The 24,777-nt window shown below is 47.8% G+C and overlaps 3 protein-coding genes and 1 pseudogene across 4 annotated transcripts; 1 reads left to right on the top strand and 3 right to left on the bottom strand.

Moving 5' to 3' along the window:
* The first annotated feature begins 3,132 nt into the window (after nt 1-3,132).
* LOC125543990 (Cyclophilin-like peptidyl-prolyl cis-trans isomerase family protein) lies at nt 3,133-13,769 on the top strand. The gene is made up of 11 exons (XM_048707512.2): nt 3,133-3,522; nt 3,730-3,908; nt 3,981-4,079; nt 4,210-4,313; nt 4,402-4,546; nt 5,159-5,378; nt 5,570-5,609; nt 12,536-12,737; nt 12,894-13,031; nt 13,112-13,263; nt 13,488-13,769. Exons 1-10 carry the CDS (start codon nt 3,303-3,305, stop codon nt 13,250-13,252), a joined length of 1,488 nt encoding a protein of 495 aa, XP_048563469.1. The 5' UTR covers nt 3,133-3,302; the 3' UTR covers nt 13,253-13,263; nt 13,488-13,769.
* LOC125543991 (uncharacterized) lies at nt 10,334-11,411 on the bottom strand (annotated as a pseudogene).
* A 2,005-nt stretch (nt 13,770-15,774) lies between the features above and the next one.
* LOC125543988 (U-box domain-containing protein 34) lies at nt 15,775-18,575 on the bottom strand. Of its 2 annotated transcripts, none has more exons than XM_048707509.2 (4): nt 18,334-18,575; nt 18,151-18,245; nt 17,452-18,042; nt 15,775-17,353 (listed from the first exon to the last, which is right to left on the bottom strand). In XM_048707509.2, the coding sequence occupies exons 1-4, from the start codon at nt 18,536-18,538 to the stop codon at nt 16,019-16,021; spliced, it is 2,226 nt and encodes a 741-aa protein (XP_048563466.1). In that variant the 5' UTR covers nt 18,539-18,575; the 3' UTR covers nt 15,775-16,018. The 2 variants fall into 2 exon arrangements, with proteins under 2 accessions (XP_048563466.1, XP_048563467.1); XM_048707510.2 differs by having other exon boundaries at nt 15,775-17,347.
* Nucleotides 18,576-18,816: 241 nt separating this feature from the next.
* Nucleotides 18,817-23,293, bottom strand: LUT2 (Lycopene beta/epsilon cyclase protein). Its single transcript, XM_048707511.2, has 10 exons — nt 22,707-23,293; nt 21,018-21,189; nt 20,780-20,915; nt 20,471-20,684; nt 20,177-20,320; nt 19,983-20,090; nt 19,808-19,904; nt 19,596-19,727; nt 19,342-19,474; nt 18,817-19,173 (listed from the first exon to the last, which is right to left on the bottom strand). Exons 1-10 carry the CDS (start codon nt 23,007-23,009, stop codon nt 19,008-19,010), a joined length of 1,605 nt encoding a protein of 534 aa, XP_048563468.2. The 5' UTR covers nt 23,010-23,293; the 3' UTR covers nt 18,817-19,007.
* Between the last annotated feature and the right edge of the window lie 1,484 nt (nt 23,294-24,777).

The following is a 24,777-nucleotide window of genomic DNA, read 5'->3' as shown; positions in this document are numbered from 1 at the left end:
AACAAAGTCTATGAAGGTTTGGAAGACTACCTTGAAGACTTTCTTGAGTGATTGGGCGAGATCCGCGGATCTTGGCTCGAGGGGAATAAGGTGAAGGCTTGGTCTTCTGAGTTCAACCTCAGCCTCCCTAACCAGACATACAGTTGTCACAACAACTGGAACTGGTCTACCAAAACCTTGTCTTCATCAAGCAACTGGTTCTACCACTTCACTCCTTTACTTACAGTTTAGCCTCGTGAAATCCTTGCTTGCTTGTTCTGTTCGAAGACATTGTGTGAAGACATTCTCTCTGACTGTGTATTTATCTTCACACTATCTTCCAAATATGATTGGTTCTACCTAGCTGCTACTTGTCTTCATGCGTCTCCTTTATTGTACTTTGACACTCTTTGCATGCCTAGTGTAGTTTATCTTCCGCTGCATCCTGTTTAGTTACTGTTTTAGTTTCCTGTCTTTGAAGACATTGCTTGTTTCGAAGACTTCCATAAAAATCACCTATTCACCTCCTTTAGTCGATAACTAGAACTTTCACTAGCATACCTAGAAACCCACGAGCTTTGTTCATCTCCAAAAGCTCTGAGTGTCTCAAATACTCTGCACCAAACACTTCTACCATAGTCTTTGTAAATTGTTTGACATAGAAGATAGAGGTGCTCTCTGCCATCGCAAAGTTCTGATCAATGTAGTCCGCCGGAACGCATAGGCCATCATGTGCGAAGTGTCGGTGACCTTCTGCTCGTTGCTATGTCCAAGCAACCCGGCACAATTCCTTCTTTGCTCGAAGGATCGCATGTTGCTTCACGAAAATTGCAAATGTGTATGAACAAGTCTTTGGACATTCTGAACGGGCGTCAGAAGTACCACTGAAAAATGGATGGTGAACCAAAATAATTGTGCATCAACCTCTTGTGCATCGCCACTAGCATACACGGAACCGTCGTGCTTCGGCTTCTTCCTCTTGTGCATCGCCACTAGCATAGAAAGTCCTCTTCTTCGTTCAAATCAAATCCCTCATCCGATGAGGAATCTTCCACGAAAGAGGAGTCGCACGAGCTCATCTACAATGCGGAAATCACTGTCAAACTACCTCCCCAACCACAATACAAAAACCCTTCAAGTTTGCTCATTTTTACCTTGGGGGAATTTCGTCAAACACCTTGCTTGGGGGGGAGGAAGAAATCGGTCGGTTGCGGCTTGTCCGGGCGGCGACGGGGTTCGACAGAGGAGACGACCGCAATCCCGCAGAGAAGACGACGTAGGCGGGCGAGCGGCTACGCGTGGCGGGAAGAACGGTAGGCGGGCGACCGTCGGTTGGTCTTGGCTAGGAACAAGCCCAGCCCGACCACGACCTCGCCGTGGAAGGCATAACGGCGACCGGCCCGACCACAACCTCCAGCGGCTGAAAACGAATCGGCGCTGCAGGGGACAGCCGACGCTAATACCACGAGGCAGGCGGCGGGGGACAGGCGGGCGTAGTGGCAGCGTGGCGGGCGGCCGTCGGGCAGGCCGCAACAGTGTCGATTTTGGGCCAAATTAGCCCATGACGCCGCTAGACGGACGGACGACGGTCGCGCGGAAGCGGGAGGAAGGCAGTTGGGTGGTTGGCGCGCGGCTGGCAAATTTACATCTCCTGTAGGTGGAGATGTATATTTGCATCACGAAGTGTTTTATTTATATCTCCGTGAGGCGGAGATATATTATATTTTTTTGCATATACATCATGTGTCGGAAAGGGGTTTTTGGGCCTCGAAGATGCAAAAGTAATTTTTTTTCTGCAACTATTATTGGAGATGCTCTAACTTAGTAGGCACGTCCAAATAGTGTGGCTATGAATTTATTTATTTGTAGGCTACATAAAATAATAATTTTGTGGTTTAAAAAACCAAAGACTAATTCCATTTGAAACTATATATATTTGTCTTTGTGGTGTACACCATAGCTTAGAAGATATACTGATGAAAACTTCATATGCACATACTACACATCTGTATATATAGTACATTTCTCCTTTGGAATATTTAGGGGTCTCAAAATAATAGTTGTAGCCTTTTAAACAAGTGCTCCATGTTACCTGAGAAGAGAAGAGTAATACGTATCCACGTTAAGGAAACATACCATATACACTATGTTTTCGTGGCGCGTAAACATCTATGTGGAACGTGACCAGATTGTTTTTCTCTCCTCCTTGCTCCCTGGCGGCTGGAACCCTAGCCGCCGTCAGGAGAGACCATCTTTCAGCGCTGTCCTCCGGCGGCTCCCCTTCGTCGGCGATCTCGGTCGTCGGTGGTGAGGGGGGTCACCGGATCCACGCGTGTGGATTGTTTTTACTCACGTGTAGTCTATGTCTTTAGCCTGTTCATCGTATTCGCTTCGGCGGCGACGATGAAAACGCTGAATAAAGATTTTTCGGATCCTTCCTAACGAGGCCATCGGTCCTACGGTTGGGGGTGGATTTGGAAGCCAGTCTGTTCAAGTAAGGATGGCGTGGCGGCGGCATCCTCTTGGTGGACCTGTGTCCTTGGGCTCCGCCGTTGCGACGACGTTTGCTCCAGCGTCGGTGTGGAGCTTGGGAGGTAGTCCAGGAGCGATTGCAGATTATGGTCTGCATCGACGACATCTGAAAGACGGAACGTGTGCTGGGTTCGTGATTCGTGGATGGCAGGCATGGTTTCCTCCTTCGGCGTCTTAGTCGTGATGGGGTGCCAAATCTGGAGTTCGATGGCGTGTCCGGAGTGTTGCCCCAATATGATTCGTTCAACGACAATGACTTTACTTTTGTTGAGCTATTTTGGAGGTCCGCAAAGCTGCATATCAGCGATGAAGCCGCATCGAGTTCGGGTGAGGAGATAATTCGTCATTCTTTTCTTCGGTGGCTACTGTGGTGATGCCGGAGATAGATGACGGGTGTTGGTGTCAAACTCAAAGATGTTTTGCTATCTTTTTAGTTTTATCATGTCGATTTTTACGTGATTTGTACTTTATTCTTTATGATATGAATGAGATTATGATATGTTAGTGTCAAATTTAAAGATATTTTGCTATCTTTTTAGTTTTGTCTGGTCGATTTTTACGCGACTTGTACTTTGTTTTTTATGATATGAACGAGCCACCAGACACATATTACCATAACAAAAAACAGCTCTGTGGAACAGGCGATTTGGTGGAGGCGGTTCTAGAATCGAGCGCAAACAGGGCCAGACGAACCGGACCACCGGAACCACAATCTCGAGACAGACCGACCTGCCGGAGCGCGAGAGTCGAGGCGGCGGCCGGCGGCCGGCGGGGTAGGACAGGCCGGCAAGATGTCGTCGGTGTATGTGCTTGAGCCGCCGACGAAAGGGAAGGTGGTGGTGCAGACAACGGCCGGTCCGATCGACATCGAGCTGTGGGCCAAGGAGGCCCCCAAGGCCACGCGCAACTTCGTTCAGCTATGCCTGGAGGGCTACTACGACGGCACCCTCTTCCACCGGGTCATCAAGTCCTTCCTCATCCAGGGCGGCGACCCCACCGGCTCCGGCACCGGTGAGATCCTAAACCCTAACCAGACCTACGATATAGGGTTTCTGATTCCGGATTTCACTGTCGGTCTTTACCCAACTGAATCGCGGATTGTGCATCAAATTAATGATTAGTGTCTCAGTTTTGAATATCGTTCGAGCCATACATGTGATTGGTGGATTTGGGGGTGTTCTGAACTGAACCTGATGAGTATCTGACATCAATCTGCAGGGGGTGAGAGCATCTATGGGGCACCGTTCGCTGACGAGTTCCATTCACGTTTGAGGTTTAATCACAGGGGTTTATTGGCATGTGCCAATGCTGGCACACCTCATTCGAACGGAAGCCAGTTCTTTATTACCCTTGACCGCTGCGATTGGCTTGATAAGAAGAATACAATTTTTGGGAAGGTACGTGTCTACCTTGACTGTCCCCATTGGAGGTGATTATACAGTTTACCATGTATGTATGTGTGCGTCCAGGTCACTGGGGATTCTATCTTCAATCTTCTGGCCTTGGCTGATATCGAGACTGATAAGGATGATCGGCCTGTATACCCACAGAAAATTCTTTCAGTTGAGGTAGTTATTCCCCTCATGTTTCATTTAGTTCTGGTACTTCTGCAATGAAGCAGATTCTTCTATCTGTTTTACTGTTACTTGTGAAGCCTAAGTAGATGTTGCTTAGTTATGTGTGTTTCTGCTTTTATAGGTACTCTGGAACCCATTTGATGATATAGTTCCACGACAACTTAAGAAGATTCAGCCTGCTCCCAAGGCTGATGCTGAGAGGAAACCAGAGAAGAAAGCTGTTAAGTATGTTCTCTGCATGTTGGAACCAATTTTCCTTGCAAAGATAAGGTATCGGTGTTGGATTTCATTTGACTGTCCATTCATCCTGTAGGCAACTTAATGTGCTCTCGTTTGGAGATGAAGTAGAAGAAGAGGAGAATGAGGCAGCTTCTTTTGTGAAGGACAAAATAAAGAGTATCCACGATGTGCTCGATGACCCCCGTTTTCTTAAAGTGGAACCACAGGTTGAACAACTGGTGAGTATTATCAATTGTGTCCCTTGTGCTTGAGGAAATCTGTAGGATGTTAACCAATCCTTTGCTAGCAAACATATTGCACCACAAAAACCTAAAGAGACCTTGTCCAACTGGCGGACATGGCATTTTATACTGTGCAGCACACTTCTGCTATGTTAGTGTGCATACCATCTGAAACCAGAGATGTGTGTTGCTAGCTTTCTTACTTAGTCAACTTTATTCTTTTGACTTATAGTTGTGTAGATCATGCTTCCTCACTGGTTCCCAATCAACAACTTTAGAAGGCCAGTCACAAATGGGACCATTTTCTTTATTTCTTTCTAGCATTCTCTCTTTAACAGCACTAACTACCTAAGGAGCACTTTTGTACCGAGTGCTTTGTTGGACTAATTTCCTGTCTTTTGTCTTCTATTGATTATTCATATAGTTAAATATATTCCTGTTATACACCATTAATAACTCAAATACATTTTTCGTCTTGAATTGGTTTAGGACATGAGTTGTATCCTGGGCTCTGATCAGGTTTTGCTTAATAAGAGCTACTTGCTTACTATTGAATATTTTTAGACCTTGTCAAATTTGAACACCATTGTGCTTGTTGCAAATATCCAGTCCAAGGAGGAAGAGGAGAAGAAAAATGAAACTGTCCTATCTATCAGGGAGGCTTTAATCTCGAAGAAAGCTGACTCCAGAGAGCCAGAGCATGATCCAGAAAATGATGATTCTCCTGAAGATGAGAATGAGGAGGATTTTGACAACAGGATGCGTTCACGGATTCTAAAAAAGCGTAGAGAGCTTGGGGATATTCGGCAGAGTCAATCTTCCAAGAAAGGTAATTTGCTATTCCTGTTTCTATTAAGATGGCCCTTCTCCAGTTCAGCCATTTACTGTGCCATGACAGACATAATGAGAGGCAGGATTATGTAATTTCCTGCAGCTACTTGCATTTTTTTGGCTGATGTCACATGATTGCTGCATATAAGTTGGAAAACTGAGCAATCTGTTTCCCCCTCTTTGATACAGATAAAACTCCTCAGAAGGATAAAGAATTACCAGCTCACAGGTTCTATTATTATGTCTACCTTATCCATATGTTCCTTATCCTTATTCCTTATGCACTGTGTTTTTCTTCTGCAAATATCTATTGGTAGTTTAGTTCAATGTGGTAGGTTATCGTTATGATGTTTTGATCAACCAGAATATCTGTTCTTGTGAACAACACTATTCCTACATGTCCTTTTAGTCCTGAGCTTTTGTTTAATACTAAGCGTTAGTTTCCTGAAAACTCATTTATAAGTCTGTTACTACTTACAAGTATTCATATCTGGTAACAGGCAATAAGTTACCCAGGGACATAATATCACCATTCTGAATGACAACAAATTATGTGATCTTTCTAATATTTTAACATAATCATATTGAAATTACTTTGTGACATAAGGTGCATAGTGGACGGCTAAAGCGTGCGGAGAATGTCAAGAGAGTGCGGGGTAGACCGAATTTGACATGGGAGGAGTCCGTTAAGAGAGACCTGAAGGATTGGAGTATCACCAAAGAGCTAGCTATGGACAGGGGTGCGTGGAAGCTTGCTATCCATGTGCCAGAGCCATGAGTTGGTTGCGAGATCTTATGGGTTTCACCTCTAGCCTACCCCAACTTGTTTGGGACTAAAGGCTTTGTTGTTGTTGTTGTTGTTGTTGTTGTTTATATTGAAATTACTTTTCATTGGCTTGCCATTATGATAAATAGTTTAGTTCTGCATATTGTGTGGTCACAATTTTTCTTAGTAGGGTTACCATGTGTCGAATATAACATGTGGTAATCTAAACATAAGTATCTATGTCATGCAGATACTAGAAGAATGGTCTTGTGTGTGTCTGCATGTCTGAACAACAACCTTTTAGTCCCAAATAAGTTGGGGTAGGCTAGAGTGGAAACCCAAAAGATTTCGAAACTTGGTCATATTTCTGGCATGTGATGGCTAACTTCAACGCATCCCTTTCCATGGCTAGTTCTTTGGTGATATTCCAGTCCTTCAGATCTCGCTTTACGGACTCCTCCCATATCAAGTTTGGTCTACCTCGACCTCTCTTGACATTATGCATTGCATGCTATATCCTTCCGCTTCTGGAGGCCTCGGTTGTATATACCCAAATCATCTCAGACGATGTTGGACAAGCTTCTTTTCAATCGGCGTTACCCCAACTCTATCACTATCACGCATATCATCATTTTGGACCCGGTTCTTTCTTGTGTGGCCACATATCCATATCAACATGCGCATCTCTGCTACCCCTAACTGTTGGACATGTCGTCTTTTAGTCGGCGAACATTCATCGCCATACAACATTGCAGGTTGAATCTCCGTCCTATAGAACCTGCCTTTTAGTTTTTGTGGCATTCTCTTGTCACAGAGGATGCCATAAGCTCAGCGCCCCTCATCCATCCAGCTTGATTCGATGGCTCACATGTTCATCGATATCATTCTGCAACATTGACCCCAAATGTGGAAAGGTGTCCTTCTGAGGTAACCATCTGCCCATCAAGGCTCCTCCTCGTGCCTAGTAGTACTGAAACTGCACCTCATGTACTCAGTTTTAGTTCTACTAGCCTAAGACCTTTCGATTTCAACGTCTGTCTCTACAACTATAACTTTCTATTAATCCCTGTTTGATTGTCGTCGACTAGCATCACATCATCCGCAAAGAGCGTACACCATGGGATATTTCCTTGTATAATATCCCTTGTGACCCCATCCATCACCAAAGCAAAAAGATAAGGACTCAAAGCTGACCCTTGGTGCAGTCCTATTACTTGGAAAGTCATCAGTGTCGCCATCATTTGTTTGAACACTTGTCGTAGCATTATTGTACATGTCCTTGATGGGGGTAATGTACTTTGTTGGGACTTTGTGTTTCTCCAAGGGCCACCACATTACAATCTGCGGTATCTTACAGTAGGCCCTCTCCAAGTCAATGAACACCCTGTATCTCTCCATAAGTTGTCTTACCAAGAAAATGCCTCCCATGGTCAACCTCCCAGGCATGAAACCATTTGGTCATGCTTGTCATTCTTCTTAAGCGGTGCTCAATGAATTTCTTTCATGATGTTACGGCCTGAAGTTCTCAAACATTCATGATGTTACAGACAGTTCATCATAAAAAGCTCTTAATACCATTCAAAACTGCTCTCCTGAAGCACAACTATCAAATACCTCCCAAGATGAAAAGAGGCTCAGAAAAAAAAAGTTCTTCACTACAACATTGAACAATAGCAACTAAAATACTATATTTTTTCCTGTGCGTATCATTTATGCACTCTTAGCTTGCAGAATAGGGGAATAAACTAATGCTACATACATATTAGGGCATGTGAAATTATAGCTCTTTAACTCTTTTCAGCTAAAAATGTAGGGGGGACCCTGACAGTTATAGCTCTTCAACTAATTTTGTAAAGCCTCTAAATTTCAGTTACATGGTGATAGGCTGATAGCAAGTCCACAACACTTGCTAAATGATATGGCTAGAGAACCACAAGTACCCGTAGCTGAATTGATAGGTCTACTTTTTTTTACTGGAGCTGAACGGAATAGAGAACCACAAGTACTCGTAGCTAAATGATATGGCACTATGCGATGGCATACTTGTCGACCATGATGAACTCGAGGGCGGCGCCGCCCTGGAAGTACATGAAGTGGCTCACATATGTGGGAGTTCGCCAGCGCAAGTGCCTTGGAGGCTGGCCTGCCACTGGATGATGTGGAGGAGCAGCCCTGACTCTAGAGGATGACATCTTCAGCATGCTGTGAATTGTAATCTAGGCTTCCCTGACTTTCGTTGACCGGATATGGTGGATGCGACCTTGTGAGAGCCAGACACAACTTGTCCGGATGGCGGGGAACTCTGTGGCCCGTGGAGTCGATCAGCCCTGACATCTCTAAGCCTCGTGCAGTGAGGTGCCCGCTCTCTGCGCTGGTACGCCTCACCCTTTCTCGGTCACTGCGTCCGCCGTGCAGCCGACACATTGAACGGGTTGAGTGGCGCCTAGCTGTCAGCTAGGGTTAGAGCATCTCTAGTGGAACGTGTAAATTTGGACGTGTATATCTCCATATACACGTCCATATACACCTTGCTAAATTATACACCTCCCAGTTTTTCAGTGGAACGTGTAAATTAGGATGTGTATATTCCAACGGCTATATTTTCAAACGGCTATATTTCCAACGGCCATATTTCCGATCTATATAAACCACTCCTACCACCTCTTCCAGCACACTTCTCTCCTCACCTAGATTTTTCTATCGTTTCTCACGCAACACAACGAACACATCCACTTGGGACATGAGTTCTTCGTCATCTTCATCTGGCGACGATGAACTCATACTTGCAGCATTCGCCGAGCGCGAGGAGGAAGAGAGGAAGAACGCTCGACGCCATGGCGGTTCCAAGCATGGACGTCAGTCAATCGATCGAGGAAGAGATGCCGGATTTCTTCTTCTGTGGGACGACTACTTCAAAGAAGTTCCTCGCTTTCTCGAACATTTGTTTCGACGAAGGTTCGTAATTAGTACACTTCTCTGCTTTGGTCCTTTTTTCATTTCCCTGTCTCATTTAATTTTTATGCACAGATTTAGGATGTCGCGTACTTTGTTCAACCGCATAGCTGATGGTATACTTGAGCATGACTATGATGATTATTTTACGCAAAAAAGAAGTGCTTCTGGAGCTCTTGGGTTACATCCTTTGCAAAAGATGACCGCGGCGATGCGGATACTAACATATGGAGTAGCAGCTGATTATGTTGATGAGTACATCCGGTCCGCTGAGTCTACTAATTTAGAGTCTTGCAAGAAATTTGTGATCAAAATTTGTGAAGTTTTTGGGGAAAAGTACCTGAGATCTCCAAATGAAGAAGACATTGCTAGGTTACTTGCAATAGGGGAGGAAAGAGGATTTCCCGGTATGTTAGGGAGCATAGATTGCATGCACTGGGGGTGGAAAAATTGCCCCAAAAAATGGCATGGCATGTTTAAAGGCCATGTGAGCGAGCCCACTATGATCTTGGAAGCAGTTGCTTCACAAGATCTTTGGATTTGGCATGCTTATTTTGGTTTACCAGGGTCTCTGAATGATATAAATGTTCTTCAACGTTCTCCTGTTTTTACAAAGCTAGCCGAAGGCCAAACTCCTCCAGTGAATTATAGCATCAATGGCCATCAGTACACAATGGGGTATTACCTTGCAGATGGTATCTATCCACGGTGGGCAACATTTGTGAAGAGCATACCAGCTCCAACTAGCAGAAAGCATAAAACTTTTGCCAAGAAGCAAGAGGGGGCTAGGAAAGATGTGGAACGAGCCTTTGGAGTTCTGCAATCCCGTTTTGCCATTGTTCGTGGACCTGCTAAAGGATGGAAACGTAAAGAAATCACTGATGTCATGAAAGCTTGTGTCATAATGCACAATATGATAGTTGAAGAGGAGCGACAAACTGGTCGGCAAAGCTGCACTTTTGAGGCAATGGGAGAAAGAGTCACAGTCTCTCGTACTCATGCGGAAGAACTGAGCTCTTTTATTCAGATGACTCATCGGATTAGAAATTTCGATGAACATGATCAGCTTAAACTTGATCTAATTGACCATGTGTGGCAAAAGTTTGGAAACGAGTAATCCATGTCTTTGTAATGCAGCTATCAATAAAAATATTTATGCAATGAGTGATGTAATCCATGTCCTCAACTAGCAGAAAGCAGTAAATAGTTCTTACAACTACAACATATAGCTCACATTACCCTAGGCCGCGAGCAAGGATCTCCTTCTGCTTAGCTTGGTAGAACTGCTTTTGAACATCAGTCATACCACTTGTGTCGATGAGCATGATCCTCTCATCTAATTCAAACTGTCTCCGTGCATCCTCCCTCTCGTTTCGTGCATCCTCATTCTTTTTGAGTGCAATCTCCTCTTTTCGCAATTCCAATTGTTGTGCATAGCGAGCATTTCTTGCCGCCTCTTTGATCTCATCCTTCTCTAGCTTTGCTGCCCACACAGTTTCTAATGACAGCTTGCAAGCACTGTCATCAGCTTTACCTCTCTTGTCCCTCTTCACACCATCAGGTCTTTTCTCATGTTCAAGAGCATCAGTGTGTATCGAGGTAGCATCAGTACGTACCGAGGATGCATCAGCCGGATCATTGGTGGCTCTGCCCGGACTTGCATCAATGGTCTTCTTTTGTTTCTTAAGAGAAGTTTCAACTTCTCTTGTCTGCCACTTTGGATACTTCGAAAACTCTACATAGCAATGCATCAGTGTGAAAGGCTTCTTTTTTTTTTAAGATCCATTTCCTTGAACAAAATGTGTGCATCGTTTGTCTGCACATATAAATATGTTGTTAAAATAAGCACAACACATATAGAATATTGCACATCACATATAGAATTACAAGAAATGCGCATACCTTTTCTTCTATAGTCCTTCCACTTTCTTGCCTATTTAAAATCTGCTGAAGGCAACCACAAAATTTAGAGGTCTCTCTGTTAATCGTTGTGTAACGGCAATTGATTGCATTAGCATTACGCTCCGGCCATGATGATTCCTTGTGTGTGTTGTAGTACTCTGAAATTCTATCCCAATAAGCATCTCGGTTTTGATCTGTTCCAACAATATCCAAACTTGTATTTGCCCATGCTGCTATGAGAACCTTGTCCTCATCACTAGACCAATTTTTTCCTTTGTTGGATTTTCCTTTCTCTGTTATTGCAGAACGATACTGAGTTGATGGAGTTGCCTGCTCTCCAATTGGACTATCTGGTTGTGTTTGTGTGTAACCAAAACCAATGGTGTCCAAGAAGCTTTGGTCACCCTCCATCTGCAAGCAACCAATGCATAGCTATTTTAGACCACAATCTGACATCAAATTAACATGGCCAAGCAACAAGCAACAATTTACAAGAAATGCTCTCCAATTGGACTATCTGATGGAGAAAGCATTGCAATTTCCTGCCTCTCCCCTGCCCGTCCTCTCCCCAGGCCGCAGGCCGCCGGCCTCCCCAGCCCATCACCTCCTACCTCTCCCGCATCCCGCACCCCGCCCGCATCCCGCACCCCGCATCCCGCACCCCGCCGCCCGCCCCCGCCGCTCGCACAGGTAGCCCCGCCCGCAGCTAGCGCCGCCTCCCCACGCGGTCGACCGCCCGCCGCCGCCAGATCTAGCTGCAGGCCGTGCGCCACCCCCCCCCCCCCCCCCAACCCCGCCCGTCCCCGCCCTCCCGCTCGTGAGCAAGGCCGAAGAGGAAGAATTTGTACCTTGGGCGACGGCGACCTGGGGGCGAGCTCCTCCGATTCTTCCTCCAGGCGGGCGCGGGACGAAGCAGCCGTCTCGTTTTCGCCAGCTGACGAGCGTGGCTTGCTTGTGTATATTTGCACGCCTCGTACCGTCGTGGACTGGGCGGTGGATATTTACACGCCCTTTTACACGAGTCGCTGGGAACCATTTTTTACCAGGCATCGTGTATATTTGCTATACACGTCCATATAGATGATCCACTAGAGATGCTCTTAGGAGGGAGCGGCGGGCGTGTGGGACGAAGCGGGAGGGAGCAGTAAAACGGGGGAGGCTCAAGGGCAACAAAAAATACTCGATGCTCCACGACTGGCTGACAAAGGAACCAGCGACACTGGGGTGCGAGGAGAGTGCAGCATTTCGAGCAGCCTCACGGTTTGGGGGGATTGTGTAGATACACAATAATTCTTTTCGGTAACCGGGTTACGATGTGTTGAATATAATGTATCTTTATTTAGTCTTACCATACCTGTACTATGCAGATAGTGGAAGAAGAGTCTTGCTTGTTTGCACGTTTGAAACACTTCGAAATTTAAACAGTATTCTGCTATAATCTACTCGCACAGTTGCTCCTGATTTTATTAACAATATGTTGGTAATCTAGTTTAGCAGTTGTCCTCTGAATTTATTAACAATTTAAATGTCCACAGGAGTGATGACGACGACGACGACGATGATCATCAATCATCAAAATCACGGAAACTGTCTTTGAAGAAAAAAGGTATTGGCTCTGAAGCCAATACTGAAAGGATGTCCAGAGGAGATGTTAATTTGCAACTGCTAAATCCAGCTGATCAAGAGAAACATTTGAAAAAACAGAGAAAACGCAGCCTCCAAGGCCGTGAAGAGGAGGTATTGTTTTTCTGCTTTCTTGTGTCCACCTTCCTTGTGCCATTTCATGATGGATCATGCATATTCATATTCCAGCTGACATCTCTTCTACGTGTCAGCTTTTGCTCTTGAAGTTGAGTGCCTAACTGTTTCTTAAACGTCAATTTTTTTCGTTAGACTTTAGCAAAGTTACAGAAGTTCAAGGCTTCCTTGATGAGTAATAAGCCTGCTAATATGGAAACAAAGGCAGAAGACAGTGAGGACTACAAAGAGTGGCATGCCAACCGTCTCACTTTCGCACCTGAATCTTCGAAGGTACTGGTATCTTTGCGGCTCTTCTTTTTCCCGCGCACACAAGGGAAATTGATGCATGAACCTATTTTATCTTTATACAGGATGGTATGACTAGGAAGGATGATCCAAATGACTATGTAGTGGTTGACCCTCTTCTGGAGAAAGGAAAACAGAAGTTTAACAAGATGCAAGCGAAGTTAAAGAAGAGAGATCGTGAATGGGCTGGCAGATCTCTCACATGACCCCTTTTGAGGTGCGTCTGCTAATCTTTCTAGTGACAAATAAATTGGATGGTAGTAGTACCGAACAAATGCTTTTGAGCCTTTTATGTAGCTTGTTATCATACCACATTGTAGCGTTGCAGTATCTATAATTCGTTGTGTCTCAGATAAATCTTCTCAGTGATAGTATATCCTTCTGAATTTCTCCCACTTCTCGTTGACTAATTAATTAACACCCGCCTCCTTTTGCCCCCAGAGTTGCATCGTGCAAAAATGTAAACCATCGTACCGTGCAATGTGGCTGCTGCAGTTTTGGTGTTGAGTTGGAATCGGAACCTGAGCATAACAGATTCAGGTTCGTAATGGTAGAGTGACCACATGTGGACTGTCTGTACCAAACTGTAAATAGCAATTGTAGAATACTTTTTTTTAATTGAGAAAAACATTTTGATAATTTACCCTTTAACAAGGCAACGTTACTGTAACATCTGAGATGCACCCTGTCGCATGCCATGCGTATTATAGCCTATCATGTCAACTCTAATCTAAAACAGTTTTGCTAAGTCTCAGTCGACTTAGACTTCGTTAATATTCCTTTGATCTTGCACGGGGACCTGTACAAAAAATTTCTTTTCAGTTTTTTTTTTCTTATATACTACCTCCGTTCCATATCAATACTAAATCAGCGACGAGTAATATGGAACGGAGGGAGTATATCACTTGAGACTTGGTTTGAGACCTAGACACACCCAATCTAAAATGGCCAATGCTAGGCGCTGGCCGACCGGCCGGGAGCTCAGATGGGTCACCCCACGCGCCGTCCGATAGGGGCAGTCATCAGCCGTTGGATCCCACATCTCAGATTTGATCGGCAAAAGAAGCAAACGAGGAATAATCCCACATATCTCGTCCCCTGCTCCCAACGGCGCCCACGGAGTGCCACCCAACGCCTGCAGCAGCTTGCCGTTGCCACCCACTCATGCAGCACACTCGCTGGTCTCGTTGCTGCAGACCCGCTTGGCCGCTCCCAGTACTAGCGGCCTTGTTGTCCATAGAAGCAGCCTTGCCTTGCCGTTTCCATGCCACTCCTCGTCGGTCCCAACTATAAAAATGCATGCTCTAGCCAATGCAATCAAAAGACCGATCTGATAAAAAAGACTAGACAGCACATTATACGCCAACACTCCTCCTCACATGCGGCTCCTTCATGTCTAAACGTGGACCGAAAGTGGGCTGCAATTTAATGCGCCAGCTGGGTCTGCAATTTAATGTGCCAGCCGGGTCTTGAACTCAAGACCTTCACGAAATCAGTAAGGGCCGAGGTAGACACAATAGCCTGACGTAGAGCGACACGTGTTCGCCGTCTATCTCTCCGCCAACCCCATCCACCATCGCCGTATGAAGCATATTGAGTTCGACATTCACTTCGTTCGCGAGCAGGTAGCTCTTGGAAAGGTTCGTGTTTTGCACGTTCCTACCACTCAGCGGTTTGCCGATGTCATGACTAAAGGACTATCGACCCCAGTCTTTGAGGAGTTTCGGTCCAGTCTCTGTGTCTCCGGTGACGCTTCGACTGCGCGGGAGGGGATGGGGGGTGTTGAGAGTACGTTGTCCACTGCATGTGTATGGGACTTGGGTCTGTATTTATACCGTTGTATCTCTCTCTCCCCCTCGTATATTTGTACATCTTGAGAGACAAGTAGAGGCCGGTCCACCCTGTACCTATGTATGTGCACTATGCACACGATTAATGATTATCGATTCGTGCAATCTCATTCTTCCTAACTAACACCAGCATCAGGTCGCCGCACCTTGCCCCGCCGGTTCAAGCGCCACACCTTGCCGTCTCAGCGCGCCTCGCTCGTTGCAGCACCTGTGCCCATCGGTCCCAGCAATCCTCGTAGCATCTGAGTCGTCGGTCTCAGCAATCAGCAAAGCCGGTTCCAGCAATTAACCTTGTCTGATGCAGCAATCCATGTCCTCGGTTCCAACATCAGGCGTTGTCATGGTCCCCCTAGCTTGCAGCAACCCGTGTCGTCGGTTCCAGCATTAGGCAATGTCGGTCCCAGCATCGATGTCGGCCGCTCCCAGCATCCCCACCGGCCACTCCCAGCATTGCCACCCTGTGGTTGTAGCGTCCAAACCAGCCGCTCCTAGCATCGATGACGTTCATCGGTTGTTACCCCAAGACCCATCCTGATGGATGACACGTGACATTTACAAATCACAAAGCACCTATTCCACCCCCACTTGAAATAGGGGAGGAGGGGGGATTAGATGCTTTGAGATTTATGAATGCACGTGTCATCTATGAGAATGGGTCTCACCTGCTAACCGTGAGACCTGATCTCATATAATTTTTTTTCCTTCGGCGCAGCATCTTTCCAACAATAGTTTGCCCTGGTTGCCTTGGAGAAAGCAGAGGATATATGACGGGCTCGGATCATGCCTTATGGCCTTATCCGGAAGGAAAAGAGCAGCAGCGGCATGTAAAGTCAATATACAGCCCCCCCCCCCCCCCCCCCCAAAAAACACTCTGAATCGATGGATGTACAAAGTTTGTGAATGAGCCAGCACTGCAAACATGTCAATGTTAAGCATGCTAGAAACTACATACACCAATGTTAAGCATGCTAGAAACTACATACACCAAGGTAAAGTATTTTTAACCTCAAAAAGAACGTGGGCATTCATAATGCCCCTCTCCTCTTGTAATTACTTAAGCTCACTCTCTATCTGAAACGGAGCTAATATACAGACAACCCTGTGTGTGTGTGCGCGCCAATGCTAGCTTTCCGCCGTTCTCCACAACCCCGCGTCAGCCATCGGTGAGCTAACCCTTTCCTGCCCGTGCGAGCTGCTGTCGCCAGCAGGGACGGTGGCCCGCGCCTGGTCGTAGGCGATGCCGAGGTTTCTGAGCCGGTTGAGCTCCGGCAGTATGACGGTGCCGAGGTCCGGTCGGTCCCGCCGCCGCATCTCCGTGCACTTGAGCGAGAGCTTGGCGAACCCCAGCGCGTCCTCGACGGGCCAGTCCTTGACGGTGATGTCCAGCATCTGTGCGAAGGTTCCGGACTCGATGGCCTTCTCGACGTGATGCGTCAGCCCCATGGGCGGCCGCGCGGTGATCACCTGCAGCAGCAGCACGCCCAGAGAATAGATGTCCGACTTGACGCCCAGCTTGCCCGTTTGCTGGTACTCCGGGTCAATGTAGCAGAAGGTGCCCGCCGTGGCAGTCAGCCGGTACTGCGTGACGCTGTCCGCCACCGCCGGTGGCACGAGGCGCGCCAGCCCGACGTCGCTGATCTTGCTCACGTAGTTGCGGTCCAGCAGGATGTTGGCCGGCTTGAGGTCTCGGTGCACCAGCGGCTCCGGCTTGGTCTGGTGAAGGAACAGCAGAGCCGTCGCGATCTCAGCCGAGATCCTGAAGCGCTGGCTCCACGGGAGCGTCGGCGTGCCGCCGCGGCGGTACAGGCGGTCCTCGAGGCTGCCGTTCTCCATGTACTCGTAGACGAGGCAGCCGTACTCCGGGCAGGCACCGAGGAGCAAGACCATGTTGGGGTGGCGGATGCAGCTGAGCACCTCCACCTCCTGCTGGAACTGCTTCCGGCCCTGCTGGGCGTCCGGGCGGAGCACCTTGACGGCGACCGGAGTGTGGTCGAGGCTGGCGCTGTAGACGGGGCCGTAGCCGCCTTCCCCGATCTTGAGACTGTCGGAGAAGCCCTCGGTGGCGATCTCGATCTCGTCGATGCTGTACTTGCGGTAGCGGAAGTCGTGGTTGGCGATGGCGTCGAGGGCGCGCACCTTCTCGTCGGCCTCCCGGCGCGCGCGCACCTCGGCGTTGCGGCGACGCTGTGCCTCGAGGTCGGCGAGACGCTGCGCGGCCTCGGCAGCCTCCATGGCGGCCCGGCACTTGACCTTCTCCATCTCGGCCAGCGCCAATGCGGCCTCCTCCGACTGACGGGCCTCCTCCAGGCGCCGCGCCTCCTCCATCTTGAGCAGGTGCATCTCCTTGGCCCTCTGCTTGGCGTTGATGGCCTCCTTGCATGCTGCGTTGTACATGTCCATGGTCTGCTTCAGCTCCAGCTTGAGCCGCCTCATCTCCACCTCCACCTCGCGCTGGGCCTTGCACACGTACCAACTAAGCTAAACCCATGCATCGATGGATGGGAAGGAAGGAAACAGCAAGCAAGCAAGCAAGCAGGAAGGTAGGAGGAACTCACGGCGGAGAGGGGCGAGCCGGACTCCCGGGGGCTGAGGGGGAGCGCGTCCATGTTCTCGCCAAAGTCCATGGAGGAGAAATGCACGGCCTGTGCGAAGTCGGGGTCGAGGCTGGATGGGTCGTGGGAGTTGGAGCGCAGCGTGGTGCTGTCGATCCTTCCCGACAGAAGGAGGGGCTGCTTGGTCGCGGACGCCTGCAGGGGGCGCTCGCGGAACGGCGGGCGCGTGGTGAGCTCGGGCCTGTCGATGGAGCGCCTGCTGGAGGACAAAAAGTCGGGCAAGACCGGCGGCAGCTGGCTCCTGGAGCTCCTCCTGGAGTAGGTGGCGAGGAGGAAGTCGCTGTCGTCGGCCGGCACGCCGCACTTGGCGAGCCTGACGTTGACGGGCTTGCCCTTGGCGACCACGTAGATGTTGCAGTAGTCGGGCGCGCCCTTCATGAGGCTGGAGGGCACGTCGGGGTTCTTCCACTTCTTGGTGAATGCGTTCCTGTTGGACGCGCCCAGCGCGATGCTCTGGATCTTGTTGGCGGTGATGTAGTCTATGATGGCCTTGGGGACGTCTGCCTCTTCCAGTATCACCTCCGATTCTTGCACCTGCAGGCAGTACGCTCCTTCAGCAACCTACTCCTATATATGCATGCTACGCCCTCGCTACGTGCTTGATGAGTGAGTGAGTGATGCATGCATACGTGCATGGCTTACCCCATTCCTAGAGCAGAATCCTCTGAAGGGGACAAAGATCTCCATCATTTCAGCCTCCAGCGCGTCCTGCGTCGTCTCAGCCATGGCAAATCCATCTGCGCAACACACCATCGCTACGTTGTTGCACTAGCTTTATGGGAGAAATCATCAAGAATCATGTGGCGGAAGAAAGTTACGACGTACGGTTGGCTGCAGGAGGGTGGGCCGCCACGTGGAGGAGAATGATATGGGAGGCGCCGGAGAGGAGGTGGTCCACCACCCATTTCATGGCCAGTTGGCTGTTGCGGTCCCGGTCGATGGCAACCACGATGGTCGACGCCGGCTGGTGCAGGCTCGGCGGCGAGGTCAGCCGGTGCTCATCGGGGCTCAGGGGGCTTCCCTGCATCATCGGTTCCACCGGGAATGGATGCCGGCGATGCTCCGATCACTTGGATGGATGTCAAATGTTGCAACAAGAGAAAGAGAAAGGAGAGGCAGAGAGGTTGAGGGAACGACGGAAGCGTCCCTTCTCCTCTTCCTCCTGCTCCCTTCCTTCCTTGCCTACAAAGATCCTCCCCGTGCATGCCGCCGTTAAATGACCTAGGGAGGGAGGGGGTACCAGATTAGACCACCACTCTTGGCTATTCTTGCACGCTCCCTCTTTTGGCTCCCGGAGAAGCTTGACCCAGACCAAACCTAAAATTAAACCATGGCCACTTCAACTATACAAAGATCCACGCTTTACTCCACTACCAGGCATAGGCAGAGGCAACACATGGCACGGCAGGTGACATCCTCCAACATCTCTAACTATGTTATGTACAACTACAAAACTGTACACTTTCTAGATTTCTCGCAGGCTAGTCAAATGAATGGTTTTACAAGGTCAGGTAGGTCCTGATCATTGCCGAACCAGTCGGGTCCGAGAGGAGGTGTCTGACGAGGTTCATTCGCAGAGTGTTTGGCGCAATTGCAAACATGTAGAGTGCAAACAGCATGAGATCCACCGACGAAAGCGTCGAACCAAGGAATCCTTGCCACATCCTGTTCAAGAGATCGATCCATCAAAAGTCACGCGCAAGGAAATATTTACTTGTTCAAACTTTTTTCTATCAATGGGAAGATACACATCCTTGCGTACTCGCGAAAAAAGGAAATACTTAGTCCGGGACCTGAAAACAAGCAATAAATGCATCGAGCGGGTGTAATTACCATTTGGGTAACCGGAAAAAGGTTTCAAAGAATGTTTGGATGCCTTTGTTATCCAGTTGAATTATCAAGGCCAATCCAAAGAGGAAGAATGAGCGCTGACGTTTCCGTTCTTGAGGCCATAGTGTTCCCCATGCTGAAATATCAGACAGTGGTTAGCAGCAGACACTTGTGCTCATTTCTCCTATTCTGCAAAACATCTTTAAGTGATTTTATTCTATCTGTTGAATTTAGTGAACAAGGGAAGAAATCTGTACCAAGCATTGATGGACTGGACATTTCAGAACTTCCAGGCAAATATTGTCCAGAATAGACACGATTTCGTAAGATATCAGATATCACAGAAGCATATCTTGGAGCTTCAGACAAAGATCTGACCACTGAATATCCTATGAATTTTCTAAAATATTGTCAATATGCATGTCAAATAATAAAGAATGACGAGTTCAAGTTGAGGATTTGTATGTACCAGTTGCAGGATGGACCATACTCGCTGCAGCACCAAATGCAAGATTCTTCTGGTCTGTGTTAGGTAAGGATCCTCCAACAGGAATATAAGACCACTCCTGAAATCAAGACTCAACAGAAATTCAGCACACCTGTGCAAGATAAATCAGTATGGATATCAACTCCAAACTCGTTACCTCCTCGTATACTTTTACGATACGAACTCCCATCGCATCCAACCGAGACATCAACCTCTTCTTAAGGAGATCAAAAGGCATTGCATCTTTTGAAGCTAAGCATGTTTCCTGTGATAAATTATCTTGGTCAGTGACCCATCGTTATGGAAACGTGTCCATTGCAGAAGCACACTGCTAAAAAAATTCATGTAGACCTCAAAGAAAACTCGTGTGGATGACATGGCCATGGCATAGAGAAATGTTGGATTGGCTTCCTCAGGGTGTGAAAACTTCTCTTCGAAACAATCTCTGTAGTCCATGAAAACCATTAAGCTGGGGTCGTACGGATATCTTTCAACCTGAAATTTTGACATCATTCTGAAAAATTGAACTGGGGCACAAACCACGTATGAATTTCTCAGCTCGAGTGACATGAATGAAGTGACATATGCAAATCATGAAATAAACCACGAATCAGAAGGAGCACTTTCTGCAGGGTTGCTGTGTACCTCGACTTCTACACCATATGCAGTCTGCACACAAACACGTGGTCCTCCAACCTCATACTCTAGAAGCTTACCAGATGCTGCTCCAGATGCAACAATGGCAAGCCTGCAAAGTATCTTGCGGTCCCTTTCACAATATACTACTCGATGTCCATCTGGAGATTCTATTATCTGTTCAACCTTTGAGTTGAGGTATGTAACACCAGCATCGTTGCATCTGCCAATTATTTAATTATTGTTACTAGGAACAGTCATATATATCATGCTGCCTGATGCAACTGAATTCCAAGATCGTTACAATAGAATGTCTACCTTCTCAGCAACTCCTCGTGCAGCAAGTCTCGGTCCACCCGGCCATATGCTCGGCCAATCATTATCGGCTTGTTACGGTCTAGGTACACGACAGTATCCTTCCATACATGCTCAATACAGCTCTCCAGGCCGAGATCTGGGAAATAAAAAGATAAAAACGTATTACTTTTTAAGATAATGCTGGTAAAGGTGTTATCCAAGCATGCTGCTACATTTCACAGTGGCGAATAATGGCTACCTTTGAATTCGTCCTCCCATACACCGTAATTGTTTGTGAATGGAAGATCAGGGCCAATGAGACCAACAGTGAGTCCTTTATTTGCTGATTCTGCAGCCAGAGATAGGCCGGCTGGACCACAGCCAATGATAACCAAATCAAGCACTGAAGTTTCATCAGCTATAGGCAACAGCTGCAAAGAAAGATTCAGAAGACATAATCAACTACTTGAAGGATGCTACCAGACAAAAAATTGTTAACACAATGACGATGAACTTCGAAACTTAATTATTAACCTTGAAGAAAAAGAACTGTACAGAGTATCAATAAAAGAAGGATTGAAACATTCTTAATGCCCGGTCTAGCTATTTGCTGTCTGTGCAAACAGTTCAATTAAAATTCGTTAGAACCAGACTGGGAGCTTGTTTCCTAGTAATAACTATTAAGCACATGCAACAAAGTCAAACCAACATGAAGGTAAAATTAGGACGTTCGTAACCCACTAAGATCCGGCGCCTTGCTACGTAGGAATTATTGAATGATATACTTAGTGAAAGGGCGTTTCCAAAGAAAGCAAGCCAAAGGCATGACACTGGGATAATAGAATGGACATCCGAATCAACAAATTCAACATCACGGATTGTATACATGTTATCATTTTCCTAAGGTGTAATTAATGAACGCACAACCAAAGACATTTCCCTAAGGAGCAATTAATTAACGCAAGACCAAATACATTGTGTACTCTTCTCCTGCCAGGAAGGCAGGAATGACAAGCATGGGCGACCCAAGACTATTCCTGCTTTGATTTGTCAAAAATGAGCAACGCCGTGGTAGTACTAGCATGACGTGCATTTGAATGCCACTTGCGTTCTACTCCCTCTATATCCAAATATAAGACGCCTTTGGATGGAAGCGGATTTGTAGCACCCAGTTGCTCTACACCCCTACACGAACATTAAATTCAAAAAAATACCGAAAAATTTGAAAAAAAAATCTGAGATTTTGGGATATCAAACCTGGGTTCCTGATCTACTCCGTGTGAAATTTCGTGAAAAAATTCCAGGAAACTTATTCATGGCAAAAAAGACAAAAATTTCCTATGTATAGAAAAAACGGTTTGGATGGATTTTTGTTCGGACAGTACTTTCTTCGGCACAGACACATTTGTTGGTATTTTTTCACAAAAATTCACATAGGAGTAGATTGAGAACCCAGGTTTAATATATCCCCAAATTTCTGATTTTTTAATTCTTTTGGTATTTTTTACGTTTAATATTCGTATAGAGGTGTGAAGCACCCAGGAGCTCCTGTGTATTTTCTGCCTTTGGACACTATGATAGTGTCAAAAACCAGTTTATATTTTGATATGGAGGGAGTAGTATAGTATGTAGATGAGACGCTGCAATAGTACCCTGACTAATTTTTGCTACTGTGGTGTTTATGGGAATACTTTATCTTTCAAACAGTCTAATGTTACTACATCACAAGAAAGAAACAGACTAATGTTAGGGATTTTAGTTTTATAGGCCATAACGCTGGAAGTTCACACAACACTAATTGTGGGTAAGAATCACTTAAGTAGTGGAGTAGTATATTCAAGATCAACAAAGCATGCATAGAAATCAGCAATTAAATAAGGGAATAAAACAAAGAACAAGATACTAGTAGCAGTAGCCGTAGCAGTACAGAAAAGGATAGAGAGAGAACCTTGGAGGCGATCTTGGACTGGCTTTCCATGGCCTTGGTGGCCTGCATTTGCACGTAGAGCAGCTCGCCGCCGCCGCCCTTGACGTAGTCCTCGTCGTCGGCGAACTCCAGCCCCGGCGCCGCCTTCTCGTCGGGCTTCTCCGTGGCCACGCAGCTCGCCTTCAAGCTCCTCCACTGCTCCGGCCCGGGGCCCGAACCCACACGCCTTCTCCTGGCATCGGCCGCCCGGAGAGGCCGCTGCCCGGCCCAGCGCAACGCGCGGCAGCCTAACGGCGCCGAGATGGCGGCGCCGGTGGACTCCATTGCCCTCGCGGCGGCGCGAGTTGCGGGAATTGCGAGCTGGCTGGCTGGCCGGAAGGGAGGGAGGCGGAGAGGCTAGCTGCCTAGGGAGGAGCGGAGGAGGAGGCGTTGTGGAGGGAGAGGTTTTGGAGAGGGTATCCGGGATATGGCACGTGGCAGACGGCGATTAGGCGCGGCCACATGGAACACGGATATGGTTTCGCTTTTGGGGAGGTGCCGAGGGCGTGACTCCTCCCGAGACGAGACGAGACGAGCGAGAGCCTCGTCGCCTCCGTGTCTGCCTCCTCGTGTCACACTGCGTGTGTAGGCCGGATGGTTCTAGGCTGGCCTGGGCTGCGGAGGAGATGAGCTTTTTGAGCTAATGCTTTGTATCGATCTTGCCCTAATTCGATCTCGATCTGTCTCGTCGCGCATGCGCTTTGGAACATTCCGCTTAGTAACCAGTGAGCCAGAGAAACGTAGTAGTAGATCGGTGCCACGTAACTGAGCGGTTGTCCGCATGACGCTCACGGCAGAGCAATGCACACGTATTCAAACATTCAGCTTTACAAATAAAGCTCACAACAGTTCAAACTCCACACAAAATGCACCCCTTGGTGTTCGCTTATTAGTTTGTCTACCTGCAAGGCCACCGGACAACAACCCAGCCATCTGAAATGTGCCCGCTAGTCGACTCAAACGGCCGGCCACGGACCGCCAAGTGTTACCTGGTCGGTCCCCAGCCCCCCTCCCCCCACGCGCGTGAGGCCCGCGCACCTAGTCTGGTCGAGTCGCATTGCGCGGTGCGTAATTTTTCTGGTGGACCCTTTTTATCATAGCGCGGTGCGTAATTTTTCTGATGGACCCCTTTTATCATAGACACTGTAGCGGCGGTCAATGATGAACAGAGACAGAGTAGTGGGGGTGGGTGTGTGTGTGTGTGTGTGGGGGGGGGGGGGGGGGTGCAGTTTTGAATTCGTGCCAGTCCCCTCTACTCTCCCACGTCTCCATTTCTTCCTTCTCTCCCGCATCTGGCTCCCCATTTTCCCCTCCGCGCGCGATTCACCTGGGCTTGCCATTGCAACCTCCGCTGAAGCTTGCGCAGGAAGGCAGAGGCATAGCGGGGACGCATCCGCTACTCGTCGCTGGCTCAGGTATAGTCGCCAGCCGCCCTAGCAGCTCACCCCCCTCGTCGGTTTCCCTGCAGCTGTAGCGGTTTTTGCTCCTTCCTAGTGCTCGTCGACGGGGAAGCGGCGATTCCCGCAGTGACATTGAGAGGCGCCGGGATGTTGCGGTTGTTTTTGGAGATGCAGTGTAGCGCGCCCGTGAGATTCCGTGTGATTTTGCGATGATTTTGTCATGCGATTTTGGCGTTTAGATCCCGTTTTCAAGTAGGCGCATCCAGATCGCGCACGTATGTCAAGTGATTTTCTAGGTTGATTTTGCCAAACCTAGGCTACCATGTGACTTAGGTTGATTTTCTAGGTTCCCCCAAACCCTAGTTATTATGGCAACTTGAGTTGGTAGATAAATCAGTACTGTCGGATGTGGGGTTCCGGCAAACCCTTAAGGTTCGAACACTGGGGTGCGCGCGAAGTCTTTTCCTCCCACCGATCTACGTCCTAGCTCGCTAAGATCTCGCGGACGAATTCGACGAACTCGCAACACAGAAAGACACAAGATTTATACTGGTTCGGGCCACCGTTGTGGTGTAATACCCTACTCCAGTGTGGTGGTGGTGTATTGCCTCTTGGGCTGATGATGAACAATACAATGGGAAGAACAGCCTCCT

Source organism: Triticum urartu, chromosome 3A, assembly GCF_056163025.1.
Source record: "Triticum urartu cultivar PI428250 chromosome 3A, HENAU_Tu73, whole genome shotgun sequence".
NCBI lineage: Eukaryota > Viridiplantae > Streptophyta > Magnoliopsida > Poales > Poaceae > Triticum > Triticum urartu.
Note: the sequence above shows the minus strand (reverse complement) of the source record. Positions and strands in the feature narration are given on the sequence as shown.

Bases quoted from the DNA above. Each gene is read 5' to 3' on its own strand.
- LUT2 (XM_048707511.2), bottom strand. From the start codon at position 23,009: ATGGAGTCCACCGGCGCCGCCATCTCGGCGCCGTTAGGCTGCCGCGCG. The intron at 21,190-22,706 runs GTTCTCTCTCTA...CTTTCTTTGCAG, and splicing joins AGTCCAAGATCGCCTCCAAG to CTGTTGCCTATAGCTGATGA. The intron at 20,321-20,470 runs GTACACAGCAAC...TCAAAATTTCAG, and splicing joins CATATGGTGTAGAAGTCGAG to GTTGAAAGATATCCGTACGA.
- LOC125543990 (XM_048707512.2), top strand. From the start codon at position 3,303: ATGTCGTCGGTGTATGTGCTTGAGCCGCCGACGAAAGGGAAGGTGGTG. The intron at 3,909-3,980 runs GTACGTGTCTAC...GTGTGCGTCCAG, and splicing joins AGAATACAATTTTTGGGAAG to GTCACTGGGGATTCTATCTT. The intron at 5,610-12,535 runs GTTCTATTATTA...AAATGTCCACAG, and splicing joins AAAGAATTACCAGCTCACAG to GAGTGATGACGACGACGACG.
- LOC125543988 (XM_048707509.2), bottom strand. From the start codon at position 18,538: ATGATGCAGGGAAGCCCCCTGAGCCCCGATGAGCACCGGCTGACCTCG. The intron at 18,246-18,333 runs GTACGTCGTAAC...TGTGTTGCGCAG, and splicing joins CCACCCTCCTGCAGCCAACC to ATGGATTTGCCATGGCTGAG. The intron at 17,354-17,451 runs GTGAGTTCCTCC...TACGTGTGCAAG, and splicing joins CCGGCTCGCCCCTCTCCGCC to GCCCAGCGCGAGGTGGAGGT.